The sequence below is a fragment of the Schistocerca serialis genome, chromosome 5 (assembly GCF_023864345.2).
Source record: "Schistocerca serialis cubense isolate TAMUIC-IGC-003099 chromosome 5, iqSchSeri2.2, whole genome shotgun sequence".
Lineage (NCBI taxonomy): Eukaryota > Metazoa > Arthropoda > Insecta > Orthoptera > Acrididae > Schistocerca > Schistocerca serialis.
This window is the reverse complement of record NC_064642.1, coordinates 755,207,116-755,235,050: the sequence shown is the minus strand read 5'-3', so window position 1 is coordinate 755,235,050 and position 27,935 is coordinate 755,207,116. Positions and strand designations below refer to the sequence as shown.

The window sequence follows — 27,935 nt, the reverse complement described above, 5'->3', positions numbered from 1 at the left end:
TGTATATTTATATGTATCTTTGGAGTTTATTAAGGTCAGCAGACCAAAGAATCTGGAATGCAGGAATGTCTGCAACTTCCGGGCACATGTTGGTTTGCCCGCCACTTCTTTGTCGGTATTGGAGGGAGATGGACGTGTTTATGTGACCAGTACAGTATAATGCATTTAGAGTATCAATGTTCATAGTGAAAATGTTGTAGTTACTAAACAAAAAGTACGAATAAATATAATTTTTAACTGAAAGTATTTCGGATCTGGTAGTGTTTATTTCAAACAAGAAGAAAACCAAGACCATGCTTGTTGGAGTAATTATTTTGCAGACAAAACTTGGAAAACCCCTAGACAAATGAGATCTGCAGTGTGTAATCTTTCAGCAGCTACTAATAAATAAGTCTTGTTGAAATTGTGCTGGAACTACTTGTATTATTCTCATTCAAAGACACGTGGTGAGAGTGTGGTCCTACCACAATATACCACGTAAGATTCCACAATTGTTCATTTGTGAAGAAACGAGATAGGTAACAACCAGTACAGTATGTATGTACAGTATAACCACAATTTTGTGTGACCTCAATTTAGCGTAAACCCACATTTAATAGAAGAAGTTTCAAGTCCCGAAAATTATTTCATATGTGCAATGCTATTTTATATTTGATTTAACATAATTCGCATTATGGCAAAACCCGCATTTAGTGTTAGGAACATTAAATATTGAAAACAATACAATAGTGGCTTCTGTGGTCCAAATGCAAGCTGCACTTTTTTTCCAGTTTTTGGAATCCAAAACACCGCCTGCAGTTCACATTCAGGTGCAAAGCCTAAGAAGTTCTGAAAAATGCCGCTGGTTGCCGCCGTATGTACTTGTGGCCTTTATTGCTGCTTTTTGCCGCTAGAAGCCGCCACAGAAACCGTTGTGTTAGTTTTGAGTAATGAATGTTAAAGTATTTTTTATCATAGGCAAATTTAGCAATTTTTCAAATATTGATAACAACTAAAAAAAATTCTTTATATCTACACCATCAAAACGGATGTTTTGAAGAAACTTGACAAGCATGGCTTTACATTTCGACAACTCCAGCTAATGAGAGCAGTGAGCGCAAAAATGTTTGTTTCAGTCTGCTTTTGAACTTTGGTAAGGCATGAAGACAGCAGAAGTAACAACTTTCAGCTTGTTCCAGCAACAGAAAAGCATTTTCTGGATGAAAATGTGGCCGCCACTATGAGTTGGAAGTTGTAGCGAATGATTTTGTGAGGAAGCAATGACAGTGCTTACCTGGAACTGCAGAAATAATGCAAGTAAAAGCATGTCAGAAAATCCAGGATTTTAAAGGGAGCTGCAACTGGGCCTGAAAAATACGGGGAAAAACTCACCGCATTTCAGCACTACATCATCAAACTGCGCACCGGAAATTCACACTGGCTTGTACAGCCGATGGACACAAACTGCCACCATTCATTTCACAAGGAAGACTTTACCGAAGTGTTTCCTAAAGATGTTGTACGTGCTAATGAAATTGGCTGGTTCAAGGAGGGCATGGTTTTAGAGTGGATCAGACCTGTCTGGCAACGTCGTCCTGGTACCTTGCTAGGTTTGCCACGTATGCTTGTGTTAGATTCGTACGCAAGTCACTGTACACCAGCTGTGAAAAAAAAATTAGCAGAGGGTAAAAAGAACTTAGTTGTAATTCCAGAATGGATGATGTCCATTCTGCATCCGTTAGATGTTTGTTTAAACAAACCTTTTATGGTCAATCAGAAAAATATGTATACACAGTGCCTAATGAAAGAAGATACGCAATTAATGCCTAAAGGACATGTTAAGTGTGCAAGCTTGTCTCAAGTGTGCGTGTGCATTAGTCAAGCTTGGAAACGTCTCCCAAGTGAAACTGTTTGTCACGCATTTAAAAAATACTGTATTTCTAATGCACTTGATGGTACAGAGGATGATGCTTTGTACGAAAGTAGGGACAAGGAGTCGCTAGCATTAATAATAAAACATGAAAAATCACGACTGTGTTCCAGTATGCAGTGCAGCGAGCTTGCCTGCATCACTGCTGACAGCTCACGTTCGTTTAGATCCAGAATACTGTATTTCAATAGATATCGTGAATTTTCACTGTTGTCGGTGTTTTGGGATGTAATTGTAATTTTGTGTCCCAAATCCCTGAGAGGTAGAGCCACTTAATATTCTATCCATCATATGATGAGCCATATCTTTCACTTTTAAGTGCGGCTTGAAATCGGGGTAAAATTTATTTATTTATTTCCCTGAGTCTCATTTTTGGGGTGCGGCTTGCCTTTGAGGTCAGCTTGCAATCAGGTCAATACGGTAACTACAGTACTTGCAGCGGCTTCTAGCGGGGTTTTTCAGAACTTCCATAGGCTTTGCCTCCAGATGCAAGCATCGTGTAATATGGGTTTTAAGAACCTATGAACTCCAGCATTTGCAGTATATTGGATACGATCAATCATCTTCCATATCAATTCCTCACTACATGCAAGAGCAAGCTCGAACTTAAGCCGACCATGGCCGAAGACTAACAATGTACAGCGTGCTAACACTCAAGCCGCTTTGCATGCTTGCACGTGGCCGAGCTCTGCCTGAGTCTGTACGTTCATAGCAGCATTACAGTATAGCTTCAGTTTACGTAAGTTTGCACCAGTTCATGTATTATTGTGTATTGCGTGGAGAATCCAGCTGTATATCAGTTTGCTCGTTGTTGTAGTGAAGTTGACTACGGCAGCAAAAAGAAAAAATCTATCTGTCGCGGAGAAAGTGAACTTGATTCGGGAAATGGAGAGAAACGCAAATGTGCCTGTAAGTGAAATGGCTTGACACCTGGGACTTGCACAGTCTTCATTATCAGGAATACTGAAGAATAAGGAGAAGATTCTGGATCAAGAAACACAGTGTGGTTCAAAAGCAAAGCAGAGAAAAAATGTTAAAAAGTCGCCATACAAAGAAATGGAATCGAAGCTAATGGAGTGGTTCAATGGAGCACGTGCCGAAAATTTACCAATCAATGGGGCATTGATAAAAATGGGCTAACAGAATTCAAAGCTTCGAATGGTAAGCTGGATAGGTTCAAAAAACGCTATGGGATAACTTGCAGGGCAGTATGTGGAGAGAGTGCTGCAGTTAGTGATGAAAGTGTTGAACACTGGAAAGAAGAGGTGCTGCCACCCCTCTTGGAAGGTTTTGGATCTAGGGATGTGTGCAAAGTGGATGAAACAGGCCTGTTTTACCAACTCATGCCCTCTAAAACCTTAAGTGTTAAAGGAGAAGCATGCCATGAGCAAGCAGAGAATTACTGTTCTCTTATGCAGCAATGCAGATGGCAGTGACAAGCTGGATCCCATAGTAACTGGAAAGTTCCACAAACCATGTTGCTTTAAGAACAGTGCTACGCTGCCATGCAAGTACGATGGCAACAAAAGTTCTTGGTTGACTGCGGACTTGTTCAAAAAGTTCTTGCAAGCTTTTGATGCACGAATGGGTGCTAGAAACAGGAAGGTTGTTCTCTTTATGGACAAGTGTCCTGCTCATCCAACAGACTTAGGATTTCTGCGGAATGGGAAAGTGCATTTCTTTCCTGCAAAGTGCACTAGCAGACTCCAGTCCACGGATATAGGGATTATTCACAGCCCGAAAAGCAAGTATCGAAAAGCTCTTGTCCTTAAGGAATTTGCCTTTATTGATAAGAATGAAGTGCTTAAATTGAACATCCTGCAAGCAATGCAGCTCACAGGAGCTTGGAAAATGGTAACTATGGAAACCATCTCAAATTGCTTTCATAAGGCTGGATTTAATGAAATGAGCACTCACAACAACGACGGTGATGAAGCAGTACTGGACATGCATGACTGGGTGCAGGTATCTAACAATTTACCCATCACTTTTGATGAATTTGTGGCTTGTGATGATGATGCCATCACTACATGCATCCGAGATGTTGAGGAAATCTGCAAAGGTGAAGTAAAGCAGAATGATGAAGATATCGAAGAGGACGAAGATGTTAGGGATGAACAAATGCAAACACCGTCATTCAGTGAAGCTATTGCCAGCACAGACATTGTCTGGAGATTTGTCACAGCATTTCAAGTGGACAAACCTGTTATAGACAGAGTAAATCAATTGGAAATGGACATTTTGAACCTAAAATCCAACAGTGCTAAAAAGCAGACTACCATTTTTGATTTCAGGTATTTTAAAAAATGAGGCACTGTGAAAGTTGTGTAAATGTGTTGTATATAGGAAAAGTAACTCAATTTATTATATTACTGTAATTGTGTAAGTATTTTGTGGATGTTTTAATTTTGTAATGTGCTGGGTAACTACGATCTTTGACTACTGTATTAGTGCTACAAAAAATGTTGTAATTACAGTATAGTGTGTAGGGTAGGTATCTCCTTGTTTTATTGTTGTTATTGTGTAAATTATGTGTGTTGGTGCTATTCATGTCAATACAGGCAAAGAGTTCTGGAAAAGGTTTGCTTTCTATCAAAACCTTGATTTAAGGTAAACCCCCATTTTAAGGTTAAAAAATTCTGGTCCCTAGAAAAACGTTAAATAGGGGTTCTACTGCATGTTCCACATTTCCTCCTAAACCACTGGATTGATTTTAACCAAACTTGGTACACATACCACTTACTGTCCGGAAGAGAGTACTATGGGGGTAAGCGCCACCTCTCATTTGGGTGGAAGTGGCTGTAAAACAGGCTGACATAGGAGATGGACAGAGAGAGGTGGAAGGAGGGGATGGGCGTATAGAGGGGAGGTGATTGATATTGGGAGGGAACAGAGGAGATGGATACAGAGAGGGGCAGGAGATGGACAGAGAAAGGGTAGAGGAGATGACTGCAATATGTGACATAATTGTATGAAGGTGAAGCTGTAGGTGAAAATTACTATAGTAATGTTGAATCACTCACGCTAGCCTCCAGCTCATAAAACTTGATTTCAACAAACCTTAACCCAGTTGGGACTAGATGAGAAATGCTAACACTTGGCACCATTCATGAAGCATGCATACTTCAAGCAATGCTGTGAGAATTTTCCTTTCCTGCCAAGCACTGAGATATAGTGTTGCAAAATACGGATTGTCTAAAGTGAGAAACAATACAGATAAGCAGCGGTTGGCTGCATATTTGTGAAAACTAACACACGGTAGTTTTAGTAATGGCTTTTGATACATTACCTTAATTGTCAAAGTGATACTGCACATTGTGAGGTGTGTGCATGCTGAAGACCAGGTATCAACTACATGACCTCCCAATTTCGATATCACAGCTTTGACATTCCTCTTCTCTTCTGATGACAGGGTAGAGAGTGACACAACCAGAGGTTTATATTCCAACCTGGAGATCAAATAACATCAATAACTCAGTTATATTGTTAATGTAATGTGAATGACAAATTTTCAAACAAATATTTTTTGGTGAGGGTGAGTCAAATGAAAACCTTAAACATTTTTTTAAATATTATTTATTGTCTGTATAACTTTTCAACATAATCTCCCCCATGCTTAATGCAAGTCCTCCAGCACTTACAAAGTGCATAATTTCCTTTAGAAAAAAATTCTTTGGGTAATCACTTGGGGCAAGGTCTGGTGAGTATGGTGGATGAGGAAGACACTCAAAATGCAGGTCTGTGATTGTTGCAACTGTTGTACGGGCTGTGTAGGGCCTTACATTGTCATGTTGCAAAAGGACACCTGCTGACAGCAATCCACGTTGCTTTGATTTAGTTACAGGCCACAGATGATTTTTTAGGAGATCTGTGTATGATGCTCTGGTGACAGTGGTCCCTCTAGATATGTAATGCTCGAAAATGACGCCTTTTTCATCCCAAAAGAGAATCAATATAACCTTCCCTGCTGATGGTTTTGTTTGAAACTTCTTTGGTTTTGGTGATGAGGAATGGCACCATTCCTTGCTTGCTCTCTTTGTTTCCGGTTGGTGGAAGTGAACCCAGGTTTCGTCCCCAGTAACGATTCTTGCAAGGAAGCCATCACCTTCTTGTTCAAAGTGCCGAAGTAGTTCTTCAGAAGCATCAACATGTCATTCTCTCATTTCAGGAGTCAGCTGCTGTGGCACCCATCTTGCAGACACTTTGTGAAACTGGAGCACATCATGCACAATGAGGTGTGCTGACCCATAACTAATCTGTAAACATGCTGCAATGTCATTCAGTGTCACCCGGTGGTTTTCCTTCACTGTGGCTTCAACTGCTGCAATGTTCTGTGGAGTCACAACTCATTGTGCCTGACCTGGACGAGGAGCATCTTCCACTGAAGTCACATCATTTGCGAACTTCCTACTCCACTTGTAGACTTGCTGCTGTGACAAACATGCATCACCGTACTGAACCTTAATTCGTCAATGAATTTCAATAGGTTTCACATCTTCACAACACAAAAACTGAATAACAGAACGCTGTTCTTCCCTGGTGCTAGTCGCATGTGGGGTGACCATCTTTATACTGATACTGCGATGGTATGTGTGCATCTGCACTATGCTGCCCCCTATAGGCCATTCTGCACGCTGTTTATAAATAAGAAACAGTTTCCCTATGTATACATGGCTACATTGTGAATGTTTTACATGATTATATCTTCCTTATCTAAGTATACAATAAAATTTGATAAATGTAAACCAATCACACAGAGGTACTATCTAACCAGAAAGTTGTCTATGGAGTAGGAGTTGTCAAGAAAAACTGATTTCAATCTGTCTTTACAACTTTCCGTATTTGCCAACATCTTTAATTCATGAGGGAGGTGGTCAAATATATTTATGGCTGCATATTTTCCTCCTTCCTCTGGAAGAAGGAGGTTACGCTGTTGATGTTGGAGTCTTCTCTCTCTCTCTCTCTCTCTCTATCTCTCTCTCTCTCTTTCACACACACACACACACACACACACACACACACACACACACACACACACACACACACACAGCAACATGGAAGGATATGGTTTCTGATAGGTGGCTACATGCAGATGCAAAAGTACTGAGATGTGGTTGCATTGCTGTGGGAAAGCTCAGTATAACATTATCGCGTCTCCCTTCCACTGCATTCAATGAACCCATACACAAGGTCCACACGAATCAACTCTTCATCAGTAAACCTGTCCATTTGGCTATGTATCACTGTTCAAGTGCAACTAATACTGCCAGAAGAAAACAAACCAGAGAAACTACTGTTGTCAATAGCAAGCTTCTTGAGTGAATGGAACAAGTTTATTTCCAAACAAAACACCCAGTATGTACTGCCGACATTTGGACTGTCGTGCAGATATTTTCAGTGCAATATATATACAAAGATAAATGGGGAAAGAAATTGAATGAAATGCAGTTCATCCTTGATGAGCCACCAGAGGCCCCTTATAACAAAATATTCAGAAAATATACCTGAAAAACCTCCAAAATTGTTTAGCAGAAAGTCTCAGAGAATATTTTCTTCCCCTTCAGTTGTGTATTCTGCCTTTAGTTGCTTGTGGTGCACAATGTTTGAAACAGAGGCTAAATATTTGTACACAACAATGGACCTTATCTTGTGAAAAAGTACCATGAACAAAAAACTAACTAGCAACCATTTGTTGAGAGTATTAGGAGACAGTTGTTATAATTTAGTGAAACATAAAACAGATGGTGATAGCTACTGCATAAAGATGCAACAGTTATCACAGTAATGAAAATGTGGAATCAGAACTTTCTAAAAATGTATGACATGACAGAATTGGAAGATATAGTTAAAAACTGATTTTAATCTAGAACCATCAGCACAGCAATAAGTAAAGCAGATGATACTTTGAACAACAAATTACATGACATGCAGATCATTTGTCACCAAAAAACAAACACTGGCATGTTCATACTGAAGATAATATACCTGTTGATTTCTTCAGCATTTAGATAATGAAACAAAGGGCATGAAATCATATGTTCGACCACTCCTTCTACACCAAAGAGGAATTTCTCAATGCATAACACAATGGTGTGTGTGTGTGTGTGTGTGTGTGTGTGTGTGTGTGTATGTGTGGCTACTGTTTCTGCCTGAAGCTATTACAGCTTCACAGTTGAAAGGCTGCTAGCTGTCAGGGATCTTCTTACACCATCTCGACAACAGTAAAGGCTATTTGCCAGATGGCCCTATTGCAGTATTCAGAAACTTGGCCACCCCTGCACAGGCTATCGGCCGGGGTAGGAAAATAATGTACGTTAGGCCTGGTTCCCTGACTACCCATGTTTTAGTTGTCTGCCCACGCTTGTCCCTTATCCACTTGTGTCTTTGTTTTGTTCTGTTTTAGGATGCAAAAACAATTAAGGTCATCTGCACCCATGTCAGAACCTTAGAACTGTAACACGGAAAGGTAGTTAAAAATGACTATAAGTATGCCCAATCAATGGGAGGAAAGAGAGCTAAGAACAAGGACTTCCTTTTGAAGAATGGTCCAGAAAATATATTGCACAGACAACAGAAGTTCTGAACTAAAGATTAAATGCCCCTCGCCATACTGCAAAACGCGGGCGACAGCCCGCGCGTCATTTGCTAAAATGGCCGATAACTCAGACTGCAAATATACATTACAATGCAAGTGGTTGAAAAAAGGGCATTCAGTCAGAAAATGGCAAACTGTCAAACATTGATGACAATGAGCACAATGTGGTGGGGGATCACCAATTAGCAAATGGTAATGGCTAAAACGACAGTGCCCAATATGCAACCTAGCTGAAATAACCTCCTCGCAGTGAGAGGGCTGAGAGGAGATTAGCCAGGCCGCTGGGAGAGGTTTAATTCCCTAGAGCTTGTTCCCATGAAGGGAGGACCAGTGGTGATGCCAAAGTGACATCACTTGCTGACAGGCAGCAACACAGAGATCACAAGAGGGAATGGAAGAACTAGTGGGACAAGGTAAGAGGACTGCAGCCTTTACAGCAGTGTCAGCAGCTCGTTTCCCATCAGACTGATGTGATCAGGAACCCCATAAACATCACAGTGGCTCCTTCAAGACTGACCAAGTGGCAGCTTTCTTGGACTCGTTCCATTAAGGGATGGACTGTGTGTAGCACACAGAGGCTCTGAAGGGCACTGAGAGAGCTGGAGTAGAAGACACAATTGAAAAGCCTGTGTTGCCAGGTGTACTGCATGCTCTGATACAGGGCGAAGAGCTCTGTTGTAAATACTGAACAGAGTTCTGCAAGCCGATGCTGGAAATTGTCGGGGCCAATGACGGAGGCATACCTGACACCACAGTCAATCCGAGAGCCATCAGTGTACAAAAAGATACTATTGCTAAGTTCCACGTGAAAGTTGAGAAACGTACACCGATAGATAGAATCTGGAGTAGTTTCCTTAGGAAGTTAATTAAGTCCAAGATGAATAGGGACCACCACATGAAGCTAAGGTGGTGAACGGTTCACACCCACCAGGGAAGTGGCAGGTAGCGTGAAGTTACGCTGCTGGAGCAATAGCTGAAAGTGAAATCCAGGAGGTTACAGAGAAGAGAGACGTGCCACATACTGGCAGTCAAAGGAGTCATTGAAGAAGGAGACATAGGATGGGTGACCAGGCATGGCAGATAAACGGCAAGATAAATGACATATATATCTGCTGAGGAGAACATCACGCCAGTACGACAGCAGTGTAGTGCGTGCAAAATGCCACGGCCGCTAGAGGCGCAGTCGGCTGGGGAAATGTAGGAGAGCGACAGTAGGGGAAATGTCGAGTGCTGGAGGGGAAATGCCATTCCAAACTGAAGCCTATGCACAATTTTCTTGTAAATATTAAGTGGGGCCCCGTCACACTCACATCTGAATGGTGACCATTCAAAAAGATCTACTGTCCCCTTTACTTTTGTTAGTATCCAAAAATAATTTTTTCAGAAAATCTCATTTTGATATCTGAAACTGCTTATAAAATATGAGGAATGTTGTGGATATTTCACTCTGGCTTTATCGCTGGCGTGGCATGATCGCAAATGAGTGTGCTACATCACATCAATTTTCTTGAGATTAGTGTCAGACAGACACCTCTACCCAAGTCTAAAGAAAAATTCAATATTATATATAAAAACAAAGATGAGGTGACTTACTGAACAAAAGCGCTGGCAGGTCGATAGACACACAAACAAACACAAACATACACACAAAATTCAAGCTTTCGCAACAAACTGTTGCCTCATCAGGAAAGAGGGAAGGAGAGGGGAAGACGAAAGGAAGTGGGTTTTAAGGGAGAGGGTAAGGAGTCATTCCAATCCCGGGAGCGGAAAGACTTACCTTAGGGGGAAAAAAGGACAGGTATACACTCGCACACACGCACATATCCATCCACACATACAGACACAAGCAGACATATTTCAGCTGGGCTATGTTGGACTTGGGTTGGTAGACAACGATGTGCATAAAGATTAGGTGGTTGTGTTGCCGCCAAAACACGTTAAAGGACGGAGAAATTCGGGAAAATTTCAAAAAAACTGCGTGTAGTATATTAAAAGGAGTGGTATTGTGGTGGCAGATAATCAAAATGAGGCTAACAATTGTTTGACGAAGAAATAATGGCGTTAAAACCCGTGGGAAGCGGCTAAAAATGATCAGTGATGTGGGAAAAACGGAAATGGAAATAAAGCGAAAGTTATTAGAACTGGCCGAAATGGTTGTTTAAAAGGTGAAAGGAGCTGTTTGTGAACTAGAAACGGTGGATATTATAGCGGCGGTAGTGCTGAAAGCGGCAAAAAAAAAAAAAAAAAAAATTTTTTTGGTTATGGTTTGGAAGTGGGTTACGTTATTGAGTATATATATAGGCAGGATAAAATAGTATAGCAGATTACGGTAAAAAGGAGAAGGTGAATACAAAGTGAAACTACTGGCAAAAACAGAAAGAGGAAAATAAGACGACAGAAAAGATTTCGAAATGCAACAGTGACAATAACAAACGTAATTGTTGGATTCAAATTAATGATATCAATATAATGGAAGGAAACATTCCACGTGGGAAAAATTATATATAAAAACAAAGATGAGGTGACTTACCGAACAAAAGCGCTGGCAGGTCGATAGACACACAAACAAACACAAACATACACACAAAATATGTCTGTCGATATGTCTGCTTGTGTCTGTATGTGTGGATGGATATGTGCGTGTGTGCGAGTGTATACCTGTCCTTTTTTCCCCCTAAGGTAAGTCTTTCCGCTCCCGGGATTGGAATGACTCCTTACCCTCTCCCTTAAAACCCACTTCCTTTCGTCTTCCCCTCTCCTTCCCTCTTTCCTGATGAGGCAACAGTTTGTTGCGAAAGCTTGAATTTTGTGTGTATGTTTGTGTTTGTTTGTGTGTCTATCGACCTGCCAGCGCTTTTGTTCGGTAAGTCACCTCATCTTTGTTTTTATATATAATTTTTCCCACGTGGAATGTTTCCTTCCATTATATTGAAAAATTCAATATGTTAGCTAAATTTCACAAGCGACAACATATTATGTAAGATGCACCAAAAACAAAATTATACTGACCTCTCATTTTAATTGCACACTTTTCTGAGTTTCACACAGTGTCTTACTTTCACATAATCACAATAACTATGATCATTAATGAAATGATGGGCACATCATAATGAACCTGGCATGTAAAGCTATAAGTAAAGCAAAAATGAATTTTTTTTTTACCGAATAGTTTCTGTAAAGTCATTTGAGAAAGACTGTGGAGTGTGCGCCTTGATTCTGTCACTGCTGACTGGATGAAAGGTGGAAAACATGTATCAGCCTCCCATTCTGAACAAACGATTGAGCTTGCCCAGCGCTTTGGACGAAAACTGGTAAATGTGCATCGGCCACCATATCCTGCACAAGCTATAGTTTGGCAGCTTCTGCACAGAGACTCTCAACTGGGCTAGTGTAAAAGGCAGCAGTGGCCCAACAGATTCCACAATGGTGGATTGTACTTCGAAGGCTTAAGATGGACGGACGTGCAGAAACACCTATAGTCTAGTTTTGAACGGATAAGGGATCAGCACAAATAGAGGAAGGTGGTCCGATCCACTCCCAAGGAAGTACCGCTTAGGACACACAGGACACTGGGGGACAGTGTGGCGGGCAGCAAGGGAGACACATGGGAGGACCAAGAAAGTTTTCTTTCAAGCAGGAGCCCTAGGAATCTCATAGTTTCAGCGAATGGAAGAGCAAGAGGGTCCATTGTGCCAACAGAAATTCGTTTTGTCAGTGGAAAAGCGAAAGTCATTGTTGATGTTCCACAAGTAAGGATGATACAGACAATGCTGAAGATACCACTCAAGGAGACAAATGCATGGAGAACTGCAATAGATCACAAAATCGCTGACGAAAAAGGGAGCCGGAGATGCCTGGTGGGAGACAGGCCTAATAGGGTTAATGCCTATAGCAAAGAGGACGATGCTCAAGACGGAGTCCTGAGGCACCCCATTTTCCTGGGTAAAGGTGTCTGGCATTCAGAACTCACACAGCCCCTGAAAACTCTGTCTTTTAAAAACTCCTGAAGGAAAGGGGTTAGGTGACTCGGAAGTCCCATGTGTATAGAGTACGGAGGATACCAGTCCTCCAGCATGTGCCATAGGCTTTCTGCAAATCAAAAAACACAGCCACAGTCAGGTATTTCCACAGAAAACCATTTGTGACATGGGTTGACAAAATGACGAGATCGTCACCTGCAGAACGGTGAGCTCGGAATCCACCTTGTGCAGTGATTAGTAAATTGTGAGCCTCCAGCCACAATACCAAATGGGCATGAATCATATGTTCCATCACCTTACAAATGCAGCTGGTGAGAGAAATGGGGCACTAACTAGAAGGAAGGTGTTTGTTCTTAGCAGGCTTAGGTATGGGTTTGACAGTAGCTTCATGCCAGCATCTGAGAAACATGGCATCTGCCCAGATGCGATTATATGCACAAAGGAGAAAGTGCTTGTTCACAAGAGACAGGTGCTGCAACATCTGAATGTCAACATAGTCTGGCCCTGGGGCAGATGATCAGGATGAAGTGAGAGAATGATCTAGCTCTCTCATAGTACATGGCAGCAATGTAGCATTCACTATTCTCAGAGGAGATGGGTAACACCTGACCCTCTTCGATTCATTTCTGATGGAGGAAGGCAGGGTAATAAAGGGTAGAAGTTGAAATCTCCACAAAATAGTGGTCTAAGGTGTTGGAGACAGCAATGGGGTCCACAATGACATCATCCACTACAGTCAGGCTGGAAATGGACTTGGTACCAGAGAGCCGCCGGAAGTGGGCCCACATGACAGAAGAGGGAGTGGAACTGTTAAAAGAATTGGTGAGTGATATCCAGATAGCTTTTTTGCTTTCCCAAAGAATGCAATGACACTGCACATGCAACTGTTTATAGCGAGTACAGTTCGCAATCCTAGGGTGACAGTTAAAAATGCAGAAAGCACATCTCCATGGGCGAATAGCATTGCGGCACACCTCGGCAAAGATCGTCAGGGAGAAGTACAGCCTCCAGTCAGCCTTAGAAAGCTGTCACTTGGGTTTACACATAAGTGGGGTACAAGCCAGCAAATGGATGGCACACGGGAAATGCTTGCTAGAGTATGTGTCAGAGAGAATGGACCACTTGAGACAATGGGTATGCGGGGCAGTGCAGAACGAGAGGTCCAAATGGGAAACGTGAGCAAGGACTCTGAAAGGAAAGTGGATGCTCCAGTGTTAAGACAGATAAGCTTGAGTTGATTGAGAAGGTCAGCCAAGAGGGCACCTCTCAGACAGGTTCTGCAAGAGCCCCAGACGTGAATTAAAGTCACCGAGCATCAGAAAGGGGTGAGGGCATCAAACAGAATGGTGAAGGGATGATAGAAGGAGAAAAAGTGAAGCGAAGACCCTGCAGGTGGGCACCTGAACTGAAGCAGTCATCATCAGTGGTCTGGCTGGTTTGACGTGACTCGCCACAACTTCCTCTCCTGTGGCGACCTCTTCATCACAGAGCAGCACTTACACCCAACATCCTCAATTATTTGTTGAATATATATTCCAATCTCTGTCTTCCCCTACACTTTCATCTTCTACAGGTCCCTAAAGTACCATGGAAGTTAATTCCGGTTGTCTTAACAAAAGCCTTTATCATCTTGTCCCTTTTTCTTGCCAATGTCTTCCATATACAAGGGTTCACTGAAAAGTAATGCCTCCACCTTTGCAACTCTTCAACATATGGCAGCATTGGTATGTGGCAGGTACTGGCTTGTTCCGTAGCCTCTTCTCAACAGCTCCAGTTGGCGGGAAGCCTTAGCATTTAACGGTTGTATTGTTACGGTGTTAACTATGGAACCCTGTGCAGACAGTCGGCCAATGTGATTTAAGCAATGTGCAGTCACTGAATTCTTGACAGCAGAAGGTGTCACTCCAATGGAGATTCATCAGAGAATGACGGAAATTTATGGTGATTGTGTTGATGTGAGTCCTGTGCGTCACTGGGCAAGTAAATTTAAAGATGTTGATGTGGGAGTATCTTACCTGTGTGACAAACAAAGAGTTGGATGTCCTGTGACAGCAACTACCGAGTTCCACAAGCAAAATGTTAGATTGATTCAGGACGATCATCGTATCACTCAGAGAGAAACTGCAAACACAATACGCATTTCACAAGAATGTGTGGGTTACATTATTGCTTTGCTTGGCTATCTGAAGATCTGTGCAAGATGAGTACCCTGGATGCTGACTGCCGAGATGAAAGCGCACAGACTTGAAATTTGCCAGGAACTCCTCTCGTGTTACGAGAATGAAGGTGACGCCTTTCTCCATTCAATTGTGACAGGAGATGAAACGTGGGTACACCAGCACAACCCGGAGACGAAACGTCGGTCTATGGGATAGCAAGACAAAGACTCGCCCCAGAAAAAGAAATTCAAGACGCAGCCCTCAACTGGAAAAATTATGCCCACAGAGTTCTGGGACATGGAGGGTGTTATCCAAGTTGTTTTTCTTGATCGTGGAATTACAATAAATTCAGAGTATTACATCACAATGCTGCGAACTCTGAAACAACAGCTAACAAGGGCACGAAACGGAAAGGGAAATGTTTTCCTGCAGCATGACAATGCCAAACCACACACTTCCCGTGCCACCACAGCAGAACTTCAGAGACTGAATCTGACCACCGTATGGCATCCTCCATACAGTCTACATTTAGCACAATCTGACTTCCATTGGTTCCCGATAATGAAAGACCATCTGCAGGGGCATCATTAGGCTTCTGATGAAGATGTTGAATGAACTGTGAGACTGTGGTTGCAGAAAAAGTGACGACTTTTTCCGTGACAGCTTCAGAAAACTTGTTCATTGTTGGCAGAAATGTATCCAATAGCCAGGTGATTATGTGGAAAAGTGAATGTTGGTACTCAAAGATCACATTCTAAGGATTATTTCTGCATTTGATTTATTAAAATATTCCCATCCAAACTCAATTAAAGAAGGGGGAGGCATTACTTTTCATTCTTTCCTTGCCAATTTGGTGGAGAAAGTCCTCCTTTCTTATCAGTCTACCTAATTTTCAACACCCATCTATAGCACCATCTTTCATCTCATCTTTCATAGTTTCCCCATAGTCCATTATTTCCTTCCGCACAATCTTGTACTCCAGATATATACCCTCAGAATTTTTTTCCTCAAATTAAGGCCAATTTTTGAAATTAGTAGACTTCTCTTGGCGACGAGTGCCTTCTTTGTTTCTGCTAGTCCGCATTTTATATCCTCGTTACTTTGCCTATTATGCAATGCTTTGCTTCCAAAGTGCACATTCCCATCATTTGATTTACTTTGTGGTCTCCAGTTTTGATGGCAAGCTTCTAATTAATTATAGTATATTTTAAGGAAGTGGTGCCTCACAGTATAGTGGTTCTTACCCACTCCCAATTAATTTATTAATTAGGGTGAGGTAAGGAGTGCTCCTACTGTGACACATTATGGTGTCAGACATGCTAACAGCACAAATTGTTCCTCGTGAAGTATTGCATGTGGATGGCTACACTGACCAACTCATAAAGAGAAGATCCAGCACACCTGCAGGTTTCCTAAATCACCATTAAGAGGTTTACTTACCTCACATCTTGTAAAGCTGTCTCGATGCCTCAAATGGTCTTCCTCTAATACAAAAGTCTTGGCTCCATACAAGCATACAGTTGACTCTAAACAATGGAGTGGCACATTAGAAAATCTCAACATTACTTTAATGAAAGTCCCGAAATAATGGGATGCCACTTCTATTTTAATAGAAAAGTCTAGGGGGGGGGGGGGGGCAAACAATCTTTAGAGCCAGTATAATGGCAATACTTGAATCTAAGCTCACAGATTCTAGTCATCACATATCAAGCACCATTTAAAGTTCATAAAATATCTCCACACGAATTTAATAACATGTCTGAAATTGTACACTCATGAATTCATATATAAACATTTCCTGAGGCACTTTTAACTCACTAAATCACTTTTATGCAAAAACATATTCAGTTAACTGCATATGCATACTGCCTCTCCAAAAATTAGTACCAGAATGCCTATTAAACATTTCCCAAAGCTGACTAATAGTTCAACGATATAAAAAATTTCCCTCACAGTAAGTACAAGTTGTCAGCATGAACACAACTCAAAGATTGTCTAGTAAGTTAGCACAGCGTTCCGTGCCAGCCACTACAGGGTGAGTTCCCTATGGGCCAGTTTAGTTAAATGGTTCAAATGGCTCTGAGCACTATGGGACTTAACATCTGAGGTCATCAGTCCCCTAAAACTTAGAACTACTTAAACCTAACTAACCTAAGGACATCACACACATCCATGCCCGAGGCAGGATTCGAACCTGCGACTGTAGCGGTTGCGCGGTTCCAAACTGAAGCGCTTAGAACTGCTTGACCCCAGTTTAGTTATCCAATGACTGACAATCTTAAATAAAATTCTAATTAAAATGTGAGCTTGATTTCGGAGCTACTGAAATCATGGTTAAGTAGCTGTCAGTGCGAATAATGAAGGCAGTCTAGTTGGAGTCGTATACAAACATTTAAATAGGTAATATTAATATTTGCAACCAAGCTTTGCAGTGTCCTCCATATGCTCCAGTATGACAAGGATCCTGCTCGCCTCTCCTTGTTAATGCTCTGTGTCCATCTGTTGTTTTATGGGAAGGAGGGATTTCTATGAGTCCTAATTGCTTGCTGGCATATAGCAGCATAAGCCTTTCTATACTGCATGATGAAATCTAATAAAATGTGTGTTGGCATGGGGAATAAATGCCACAGCAGCTCTTCTCATTCTGTTATTCCTCAATACTTTTCTCTCCTTAGTTTACTATCAATCCAAATTGTATGCTCAATCGACTGTTCATTCCATTCACTACATACTACAATTATTCCTTGTTTTTGTTGAGGATAGCAATGTCATCAGCAAATCTTATCCTTGATATTATTTATTCCTGAATTTTAATCCGATTCTTGAACCTATTTGTTATTGCTTCTTCGATGTATGGGTTGAGCAGTAGTGGAGAAAGACTGCATTCCTATCTTATACCCTTTTTAATTCGAGCACTTCATTCTTAATCTTCCATTCTTACTGTTTCTTCTTGGTTCTTATACATACAGTATATTATCCATTTTTCCCTATAGTTTAAACACTCATTCTAGGTTAACAAATCTTATGGAGGTATCTTGATTTTTCTTCTCTTAGTTTCATTATCAAATGCAAAATTATAATTGTTTCCCTGGTGCCTTTACCTTCCTTACAGCCAAACTGATCACCACCTGGGAAATCCTCAACTTTCTTTTCCATGCTTCTGTATATTACTCTCATCTAGAACTTGGATGCATGAGCCATTGAGCCAACTAGCAATAATTCTTGCACTTATTTTCCTTTACCAGCTTTGGAATTGTGTCACTCATATTTTTCTGAAACTCTGATGATCTCCAGTCTCATAGATTTTACACATCAGCTCGAATACCCATTTGATTACTATTTTCTCCAATGATTCTAGAAATTAAGAAGGAATATTCTCTATGTCTTCCGCCTAATTTGGTATCAAGCCTTTCAAAGCTATATTAAACTCTGACCCTAATAATAACTGGAGCCCCCATGTCTTCCAAATCAACTACCATTCCTTCTTCCATCACATCAGCAGACAGTTACTCCCCATCATACAGACCTTCAATGTATTCCTGCCACCTATTGTTCTCTCCTCTATGTTTAACATTGCAATTCCTCCTGAACTTTCAATGTTGGCACTTTTAATTTAATTTCATCTAAGCTGGTTTTGACTTTTCTATATGCTGAATATGTCCTTCCAACAGCTATTTCTTTTGCAATTGTTTCACATTTTTTGGCAGCCATTTCACTTTAGCTTTCCTGCACTTTCTCTTAATTTGCTGTATTCCTGTCTTTTTTCTGAGCACTTTTGTACTCTATTCTTTTGTCAATCAGTTGAAGTATTTCTTCTGTTACCTACTGCTGGTTTGAGAACATTTTTGGACACATGTGAGCTATCATTTAATGCTCCCCTTTCTAACCTATTCCCCTGAACCCTTTCACATGTGTAGGTTTTTGCTTCTAACTGTGATACACAGTGAATACAAATCTTGCAATTGGACACTCATGGTGCCCCTCTCAGCTTGGCAGTTCAGCTGGCTACTACTAATTGTGAAATGACATGCACAGAAGTCTTACAGCTGAGGTGCCTCTGGTGCCCCAGTGGCAGCTTGTGTTGCTTGGACCTTAAATCGGACCTGCTGTTATTCAATTTTTCTTCGCTGTCACCTTTCCTGTACCCACAACTGTCCATCAAAATTCTGTGATCGCCGTTTTTAGAAATGACCACTCCTCTTCAATTTAACTGTTTATTACAATATTCCTTATCAAAACATCTACAGCCTTCAAGAACATCAAATACATATTGTCATTCATCAGTATTTCAGTATCTCACTTCTTGCCATGTTTATTTTTCCTGACAACTGTCTGCAACTTCAGCCTACTGTTCATCATTACTAAACTGTGGCCTTCGTATGTCTTATAGTCCACTACCTGATTTCCCAATCTCTATCTCACCATGATGTAATCCTGCTGGTATTTTCCCATGTCTCCATGCCTTTTCCAAGTATACTTCCTCCTCTTGCGTTTTTTGGATAGTGTATTCCCTACTACTAGCTCAAATTTATTACAGAAGTTAATTATTTTTTCACATTTCTCACATTTCTTACTGCCGAGTCCATATTCTCCCATAACACCATTTTCAGTTTCTTCCCTTACTACACTGTTCCAATCTCCCATGATTACCAGCTTATAATCACCCTTTACAAACAGTGTTGCCCATTCAATACCCTCATGTACTCTCTCTATATCTTCATCTTCTGCTTATGATGTCGGACTGTATATCCTGAATTATTATCGACTGTTATATATATAAATGGCCTGGCTGACAATATCAATAGAAGCCTCACACTTTTTGCAGATGATGCACACATCTATAGTTAAGTGCTATCTGAAAAGGTGCACAAAAATCAAATCAGATATTGATAAGATTTCAAACTAGTACAATGACTCGTGCATCTTGCTTTAAATGTTTAAGAGATGTAGTACTATGCACTTAACAAAACACTGAAATGTAATATTCTATTATTACATTGATGAGTTACAACTGGGAACAGCAGAATCTTGCCAATAACTGGGACTAACAATTTGTTGTGATATGAAATGGAATGATCACATAGGGTCAGTTATAAGAAAGACAGGTGGCAGACTTTGGTTCATTGGCAGGATACTGGACAAATATAGGGTGATAGGCAAATATTTTAATATGTTATTCTGCAACTAAAACTAAAGAAAAAAGTTCATATAAACATAGGTCTGTAAATGTTTAGTTATGGAGTTACAGCTAATAAAAGATTTTGTCTGAAATTTAGCAACTTTGCTAATACGAAGCCATCGCAATGCTGTACGAGGTTAAAGTAAAGCATGATTTACATTTATTTTGTTGTTATTGGTCTGGTGAATCTAATAAAACATGTTCCAGATGTGTATCTGCAGTAGTTTTCCAGACCATCAAGAGAAGCAAAGAAGTAATTTCAAAAAATGTTTAATTTATTAACTACTTGGCCCAATTTGATTTTTTAAATTCCAGACAATTGCACAAAGTTTTCAACAGAAGTTGTAGAGAATTGAATTTCTCCCTACCGAGAAAGAAACTGTGGGAAATATTCACATACACTTCAGCAGTCTATGGAGCATCTTCTGCTGACAGAAGTGCAGTTAGTTGATGGGCACGGAGGGTGGGTCATCAGAAGGTTGTCTGGCGGAGCTCCACAATTTGCAGCAGTTGGGGAGACCATCCACAGCTGTCACACCTGACATGTAGCAATGGGCTGATGTCATTTACCATTAAAGGGTGCCATTTGTGGAAGACATTTTGAGGACGACGAGGAGGTGATTCACACAGTCCACCACCACAACAGAGACTGGTACTGACAAAGCATACACGTCCTTGTTTTGCGCTGAAGGAATGTCACAGAATGGAGTGGAGATTACGTGGAAAAAATTGGGTGTGTAGGAAAACACCATTCTTTTGTGTGTGTAATTCTCATTATGTTCCACAAAGAACTGTCGAAGAAAAAAATGTGGTGCACTACTTTCTGGGCAACCCTCGTATATTACAATTGTAAACAGCAACTTTCCATATCCTGGCAAAAATCACAACTATGGGCCACGGAAAATGCGAGTAACTAATTCATCAAGTAACAAAAATGTTTTATTTGGTACTTATGGCCCTCGCCTTATTCTTTCTTTAAGCATTTAATACGTGCCTGAATGGCTGTCAGGCACAAGGTCATATATGGTTGTTGTAGCTTCATAATATTTCCAAACATGCATGTGATTTTCTTGTTTATAAAACATTTTATTTCCATTCGAAATAATGGTACTAAATCACAATTGCTGTTAAAACTGTATGAAATAATGTACCTATATGAAAGTTATAAGCACCATTCAGTAGGTAGCCTGTACCAAATTACGAGGTGTGTTTTTTGAGTAAGTGCCGATTTGAAATAAAAAAAAAGACGTGCTAAGATACCTCAATAATTTTATTTTTACATGAAAGCCTGTGCCTTAATCTACTTTTCTACATAATTTCTGTCAATATTGAGGCACTTGTCATAACTTTGCACCAGTTTTTGAATACCCAAATCATAGAAGTCTGCTGCCTGACTTGTTAAACACTGCATCACCACTGTTTTGACTTAATCATCGTCTTGAAGACGCTGACCACCCAGGTGTTTCTTCAAGTGCAGGAACAGATGATAGTCACTGGGCGCAAGATCGGGGCCGTACGGAGGATGATCTAGAGTTTCCCATCGAAAAGATGTGATGAGATCTTTGGTCTGATTCGCCACATTCAGACGGACATTGTCTTGCAGCAAAACGATGCCCTTGCTCAACTTCTATGGACTGTTGCTTTGATTCTGGTGTGACATAGGCCACCCATCATCGCCCATAACGATTTGGCTTAAGAAATCATCACTGTCATTGTGATACCGCTCAAGGAAAGTCAATGCACTGTCTAAACATTTGGTTTCGTGCATGTCCGTCAACATTTTCGGTACCCAACGTACGCACAATTTTCGGTAATTCAAGTGCTCGGTCACAATGCCATACAAAACACTATGAGAAACGTTAAGAAAGTAATTCCGCAAAGAGGAAATCGTAAAGCGTCTGTTTTCTCTCACCTTATTGTCCACTTCCTGCACCAAACTTTCATTAAAGATCGAAGGACGTCCATTCTGTTGTTCATCATGCACATTTGTGGGGCCATCTTTAAATGCTCTCACCCACTTCCTCACCATTCCATCACTCGTAATATTTTCTCCGTTAACTGCACAGATTTCACGATGAATATCGATCGCTTTTAGGCTTTTAGCACTAAGAAATCTTATAACAGTCCATACTTCACAGTCGGCGGGACTCACGATTATTGGAGGCATCTTAAACACTCAGTACACAACTTAAACAAGGAAGAATCAGACTGTAATGGCGTCAGTGAGTAGACTGAGGTACAGGCTTTCAAGTAAAAATAAAATTATTGAGATATCTTAGCACGTCTTTTTTTTTAATTTAAAAATGGTACTTACTTAAAAAACACGCCTCATATTTTAGGGTGGATGATACTCACTCATGTTTGACATTATATTATCAGTCAATGTCATATATGTACCAAACACAGATTGCAGGTAACATATACACTGAAACACCAAAGTAACTAGTATAGGCATGCATATTCAAATACAGAGATATATAAACAGGCATATTCAAATACAGATATATCTAAACAGGCATATTCAAATACAGAGATATGTAAACAGGCAGAACACAGCACTGCAGTCAGCATCCTGCAAGAAGACAAGTGTCTGGCACAGCTGTTAGATCAGTTATTGCTGCTACAATGGCAGGTTGTCAAGATTTAAGTGAGTTTGAACGTGGTGTTATGGTCGGCGCATGAGCCATGGGACACAGCATCTCTGAGGTAGCAATGAAGTGGGGATTTTTCCCGTACAACCATTTCATGAGTGTACCATGAATATCAGGTATCCGGTAAAACATTAAATCTCCAATATCGCTGTGACAGGAAAGAGATCCTGCAAGAATGGGACCAATGGCAACTGAAGAGAATCATTCAATGTGACAGAAGTGCAACTCTTCAGCAAATTGCTGCAAATTTCAATGCTGGGCCATCAACAAATGTCAACGCGCAAACCTTTCAACGTAACATCATTGATATGGGCTTTTGGAGCTGAAGGCCCACTCATGGAGCCTTGATGACTGTATGACACAAAGCTTTACACCTTGCCTGGGTCCATCAACACTGAGATTGGACTGTTGATGACTGGAAACACGTTGCCTGGTCGGACGAGTCTTCATTTCAAAATGTATCGAGTGGATGTGTATGGGTAGAGACAAACACATGAATCCATGGACCCTGCACGTCAGCAGGGGACTATTCAAGCTATAGAGGTTCTATAATGGTGTGGGGCATGTGCATTTGGAGTCATATCGGACTCCTAATAAGTCTAAATATGATTCTGACAGGTGACATGTACATAGGCATCCTATCTGATCACTTGAATCCATTCATGTCAATTATGCATTCCCACAGACTTGGGAATTCTAGCAGCACAATGAGACACCCCACACGTCCAGAGTTGCTACAAAATGGCTCGAGGAACACTCTTCTGAGTTTAAACACTTCTGCTGCTGGTAAACTTCCCAGACATGAACAATATTTAGCATATCTGGGATACCTTGCAACATGCTGCTCAGAAGACCTCTCCACTCCCTTGTACTCTTATGGATTTATGGACAGCCCTCCAAGATTCATAGTGTCAGTTCCCTCCAGCACAATTTCAGACATTAGTGAAGTCCATGCCATGTCGTGCTGCAGCACTTCTGTGAGCTTGTGGGGGCCCTACATGATATTAGGCAGGTGTACCAGTTTACTTGGCTCTTCAGTGTATGATAACAAATGTTATCTGCATAAGCATGTAGAGCCCTGAAAAAGTTTTAAGATGTACAACAGTGATACAATGAAGCAGTGGTCAAGTTATATGAGGTTACATGTATGTTTAATTTGAAGATAAATAATTTAGGAGTTAAGGAGACTACTCACTAACACACACACACAAAAACCACTTGTGCACCTATATTGTGTCTGCTGGGTACAGAATGCCGGGATTGCAGTTCAGCGGGTGAACTTGGGTGGGGCTTGCGTCAAGTGGGATGGGCAGAGGGAGAAAGGGATGAGAAGTTAAAGTAAAGTTTGGGTATGGTGAATTTAATGGCTGGGAGGAAAGCAGAGGCAGCAGTCGTGTGGGACAGGAATGCCTTAGAGAAGGATGGCAGGTGGACAGGTTGACAAGTGGCACACAGATACCAGAGCACTTGAGGTGTGGCCCATGATGAAGATCACATGGATTGGGAGGGTGTGACAGAACAGAGGAAGGGGGAACTGTTGTGAAGAGGGTGAGAGGATAGCGAGATAGTGGAGAGTGTGGCCAGGAGGACTTTGGGAGCTAAGAATGTGTTGCAAGGATAACTCCCATCTACATAGCTCAGAAAAGATGGTGCTGGAGGGAAGGATCCAGATACCACAGGTTGTGAAGCAGCTACTAAACTCAAGCTTATGCTCAGCAGTGTGTCGTGCAATTGTGTGGTCGACTCTGTTCTCGGACACAGTTTAGAGTGGCCATTCATTCTGGTGGACAGGTGGTTGATGGTTGTGCTCAGATAAAATGCTGTGCAGTAATTGTAGCAGACAAGGCATATGGCATGACTGCTTTCACAGCTGGTCTTGCCTCTGATGCAACAGACTAAGTCTCTGACAAGACTGGAGTAGGATGCGATGGGTGATTGAACTGGGCAGCTCTTGCACCTGGGTCTTCTGCAGGGATATGACACCTGGACAAGGAGTTGGCAGTGCAATTGACACCAGGATGTCACTTCGGTCAGACAGGCGATGCAATACCACTTCAGGAGGGAGTGTCTATCTCTGGGCACAACAATAGATAATCAGAGACCTGTTGAAGGATGTGGTTCATTTGCTACAGTCCACGGTGCTATTGCATAATGCTCTTTTGAAGCTGATTCTTGTGAGTGGCGGGAGTATCAGAGTTCTGTGAGGATACAGCATGTGAAATCAGTTCGTGGACCAGGACTGTCTGTGAAGGCCTTGGTGAGGCTTCAGCATAACAGACAAATGAATTATTGCCACTGCAGATGCACCATCCACAGGTGGCCAACCCATAGGAAGGTGATTTTTTGCCATAGAAGGGGTGACGGCCATCAAAAAGCAGGTACGTTCTGTGAGGATACAGCATGTGAAATCAGTTCGTGGACCAGGTCTGTCTGTGAAGGCCTTGGTGAGGCTTCAGCATAACAGACAAATGAATTATTGCCACTGCAGATGCACCATCCACAGGTGGCCAACCCATAGGAAGGTGATTTTTTGCCATAGAAGGGGTGACGGCCATCAAAAAGCAGGTACTGTTGGTTGTTGAGGACGACTGGATGAAGCAGATGGAAGAGAAGATTTTGAGGTTGTGGAATAGTGAGGATAGGGTGCTTTGATCTGATAGTGTTTTTTGTCTGGTCACTGTTAATTTAAGCAATCTAACCATAACAATACTCCAGAATAAATATTTCATTTTGCAGTGGATTGTACACTGTACTGAAACTTCTTGGCATGTCAAAACTGAGTGTCTGACTGGGACATGAATCCAGAATCTCTCTTTTCATGGGAAATGCTCTCACTAACTGAGCAACTAGCATGATTGATGACTCATCCTCGCGGCTTCAGTTCTACCAGTATCCCCCTCTTACGTTCCATGCTTCACAAGAGTTATCCAGCAGGCCGGGATGTGGCCAAGCTATTTCTCCATAACATCCTCTCTTTCAGAAGCATTTTTTCCACATGGTATATAAAAACTGGTTACTGGCAGGACTGAAGTTGTGGAAGCAGGTAGTAATGCTCAAGTAGATCAGCTGGTAAGTGCACCACCACTTAAGGAACAGTTGTCCTGGTACACATTTTTTATTTTCCAGGAAATTTAAGTAACAGTACTAAATAAAAGATTCTAGTAGCCATTACACGTAAGTTTGGGTCATGAATTTGGTTTGTTCATTTAACTGTTAATTAGTGATGAAGCAATTCCTAGTTCATCATGGGCACTATTTTCAACATCTTACTTTTGTGAAACGTGTGAGTGTTGCTTACTTTTATGTTTTCTTTCTCTATTCATAGTTGTTAGGTTTGAAGCACACAGTGCATATGTATTATCAGCATTGTCTTAGGAAGCAGAATGTGTTCTCTTCACACCACTCCTCTCCATTGGCTTGCTTTCTCCACACCTCACCTCCCCTTCCATTAGTGAACAAGACAGGTATAACAGATAGGAATCTAATGTTTGTGACCTGCCAAGTTAGTCCTACAGAAGTTTGATATGACACTGAAAACAGAACAAGAATTTTTCTGGAAGAATATTCAGTCCAAGTCACGTTACGTATGCAGTGATCTGTTGATGACTGCTGCCTGTATTGCATTTGACATTACATTTGAAGTTACAGGTGAAATGGATATATTAAGTAATGTTATTAAAAGAGTGAAAATTTCTAACAGATGGAGAGGAAAAGGAATGAAGATTAGGGTTCAATGTCCCATTGGCATCAAGGTCATTAGAAATGGGTCGCAAGGTTGGATTTTTTCAAAGAAGGGAAAGGAAGTGGGTTGTGCCTTTTCAAAGAAACCATCCTGGTGTTTACCTGGAATGATTTAGGGAAATAACAGAAAACCTAAATCATGATTGTTGGATGCAGATCTGAATCGTCATCTTTCAATTTGTGAATCCTGTGTGCTAACCCCTGCAAACAAATAGAGAGAAAATCTGTAAAGCATTGAATTGGGAAATAAATAGAACTTTTCAGGAAAAAAGGAACTGCTGATACCCATCCATGTTGAAGAAACTGCCAGAAGAAACAAACTGTCTATGGGAGAATTGATGAATTAAAGGATAATCTGCATAAGAAAGGAAGTAAAATCAGACAAATGCGCATCAGAGGAACCAAAACTGAAACAGTAACTACAGATTATTCTACTAGTCCATAAGAACATACAAATTTTAAAGTAACATGAAAGAATACTGGTAAAATATGTGTAACTATAGGCTATAAACAGAAACATACTTCCACAGATTCCACTGCAAACCAAACTGAATCTGATCCCCATCCGTAAGTATGAATGTTGAGTCAGCAGGTAAGGCTTGCTTCTCTCCACCTTGGGGGATTATTGATGTGCCGTACTTTGCTCCAGCTTCTATCAATTTTACAACTGGAGGCTTCTGAGGATTTGCCTGAAAAGTAAATGAAATTGCAGTAGTAAACTATCAGGAAAATGTATACATTAACAATTTATATTCACTGTATCTTATTGAAACCAGGCTCTGATTAGTATTTCCTCACTACACTATTTGCTATAGTTATAGTGTAATTTTTTATTTCCCCTTCCCCTCAATCCAGAAGAAGTGTGTGTATCTGGTTTCCCCACAAGACTGTGATATGGGCTTACATCCATTCTCCTGCAGCATGAGATTATAAAATCCACCACAAGTGTCATTCTTCTCACATCTCTTGGACAACAAATAAAGACCCAGTTCTGCAAATTACAGCATGTCTTATGTTTATCGGGAATGTCATCCATACCTCCTCGGCCTCCACCACTGTGTGATTTTCTACATGGGCATGAGCACTAACAAGCTGTCTGTCTGCACGAATAGTAACTGCCAAAATGTGGCCAAGAAACACTTGGGACACTTGACTGCAGAGTATGTTGTGTGACACAGTGTGCTCGACTTCAAGAACTACTTCAAAGGTCGTGGCATCTGGATTCTTCCCACCAACACCAGCTTTTATGAACTGTGTGGGTGGAAACTCTCTCTGCAACATATCTTTCATTTCTGTAACCCCCCTGGTCTCAAAAATCACTAGTCTCTCTCCTCCACCTGCCTCTACACCCTTCCCTGCTTCCACTCCAACCTCGTACACTCCACCTATCCTCTGAGTGCATCTGCTTAGTCCTTTCCCCTTCTCTGCTTCTATCCCCTTCATTCCCACCTCCTATCCTTCCCCCCTCCTCCTTCTAGCACTGCCTCCCGACATTGCACCTATCAAGCCCACTGCCACCACCCTGCCCCCACCATACTACTGCAGGCTCCAACAGGCGGAACTGTGTGTGTGTGTGTTTGTGTGTGTGTGTGTGCATCTAACACTGTTGTTCCATCTTGGATTTTCAATTATTTGACCTGATATGTATTTATTCTACAAGGTGTCATCACCCATCTCCTGAGGTCTACCAGACCCTGAGAGCTTGTTAACAGCCGAGTTTT

The 27,935-nt window shown here is 41.2% G+C and overlaps 1 protein-coding gene across 1 annotated transcript in view; it reads right to left on the bottom strand.

Moving 5' to 3' along the window:
- LOC126481225 (nibrin) overlaps window positions 1-27,935 on the bottom strand; it is a 157,948-nt gene that overhangs the window by 105,465 nt on the left and 24,548 nt on the right. The window contains exons 3-4 of the mRNA XM_050104831.1: window positions 26,737-26,903; window positions 5,199-5,358 (exon numbers count right to left, since the gene is read on the bottom strand). Of these exons, the coding sequence (XP_049960788.1) occupies window positions 5,199-5,358; window positions 26,737-26,903 (327 nt within the window). The remainder of the gene's footprint in view (window positions 1-5,198; window positions 5,359-26,736; window positions 26,904-27,935) is intronic.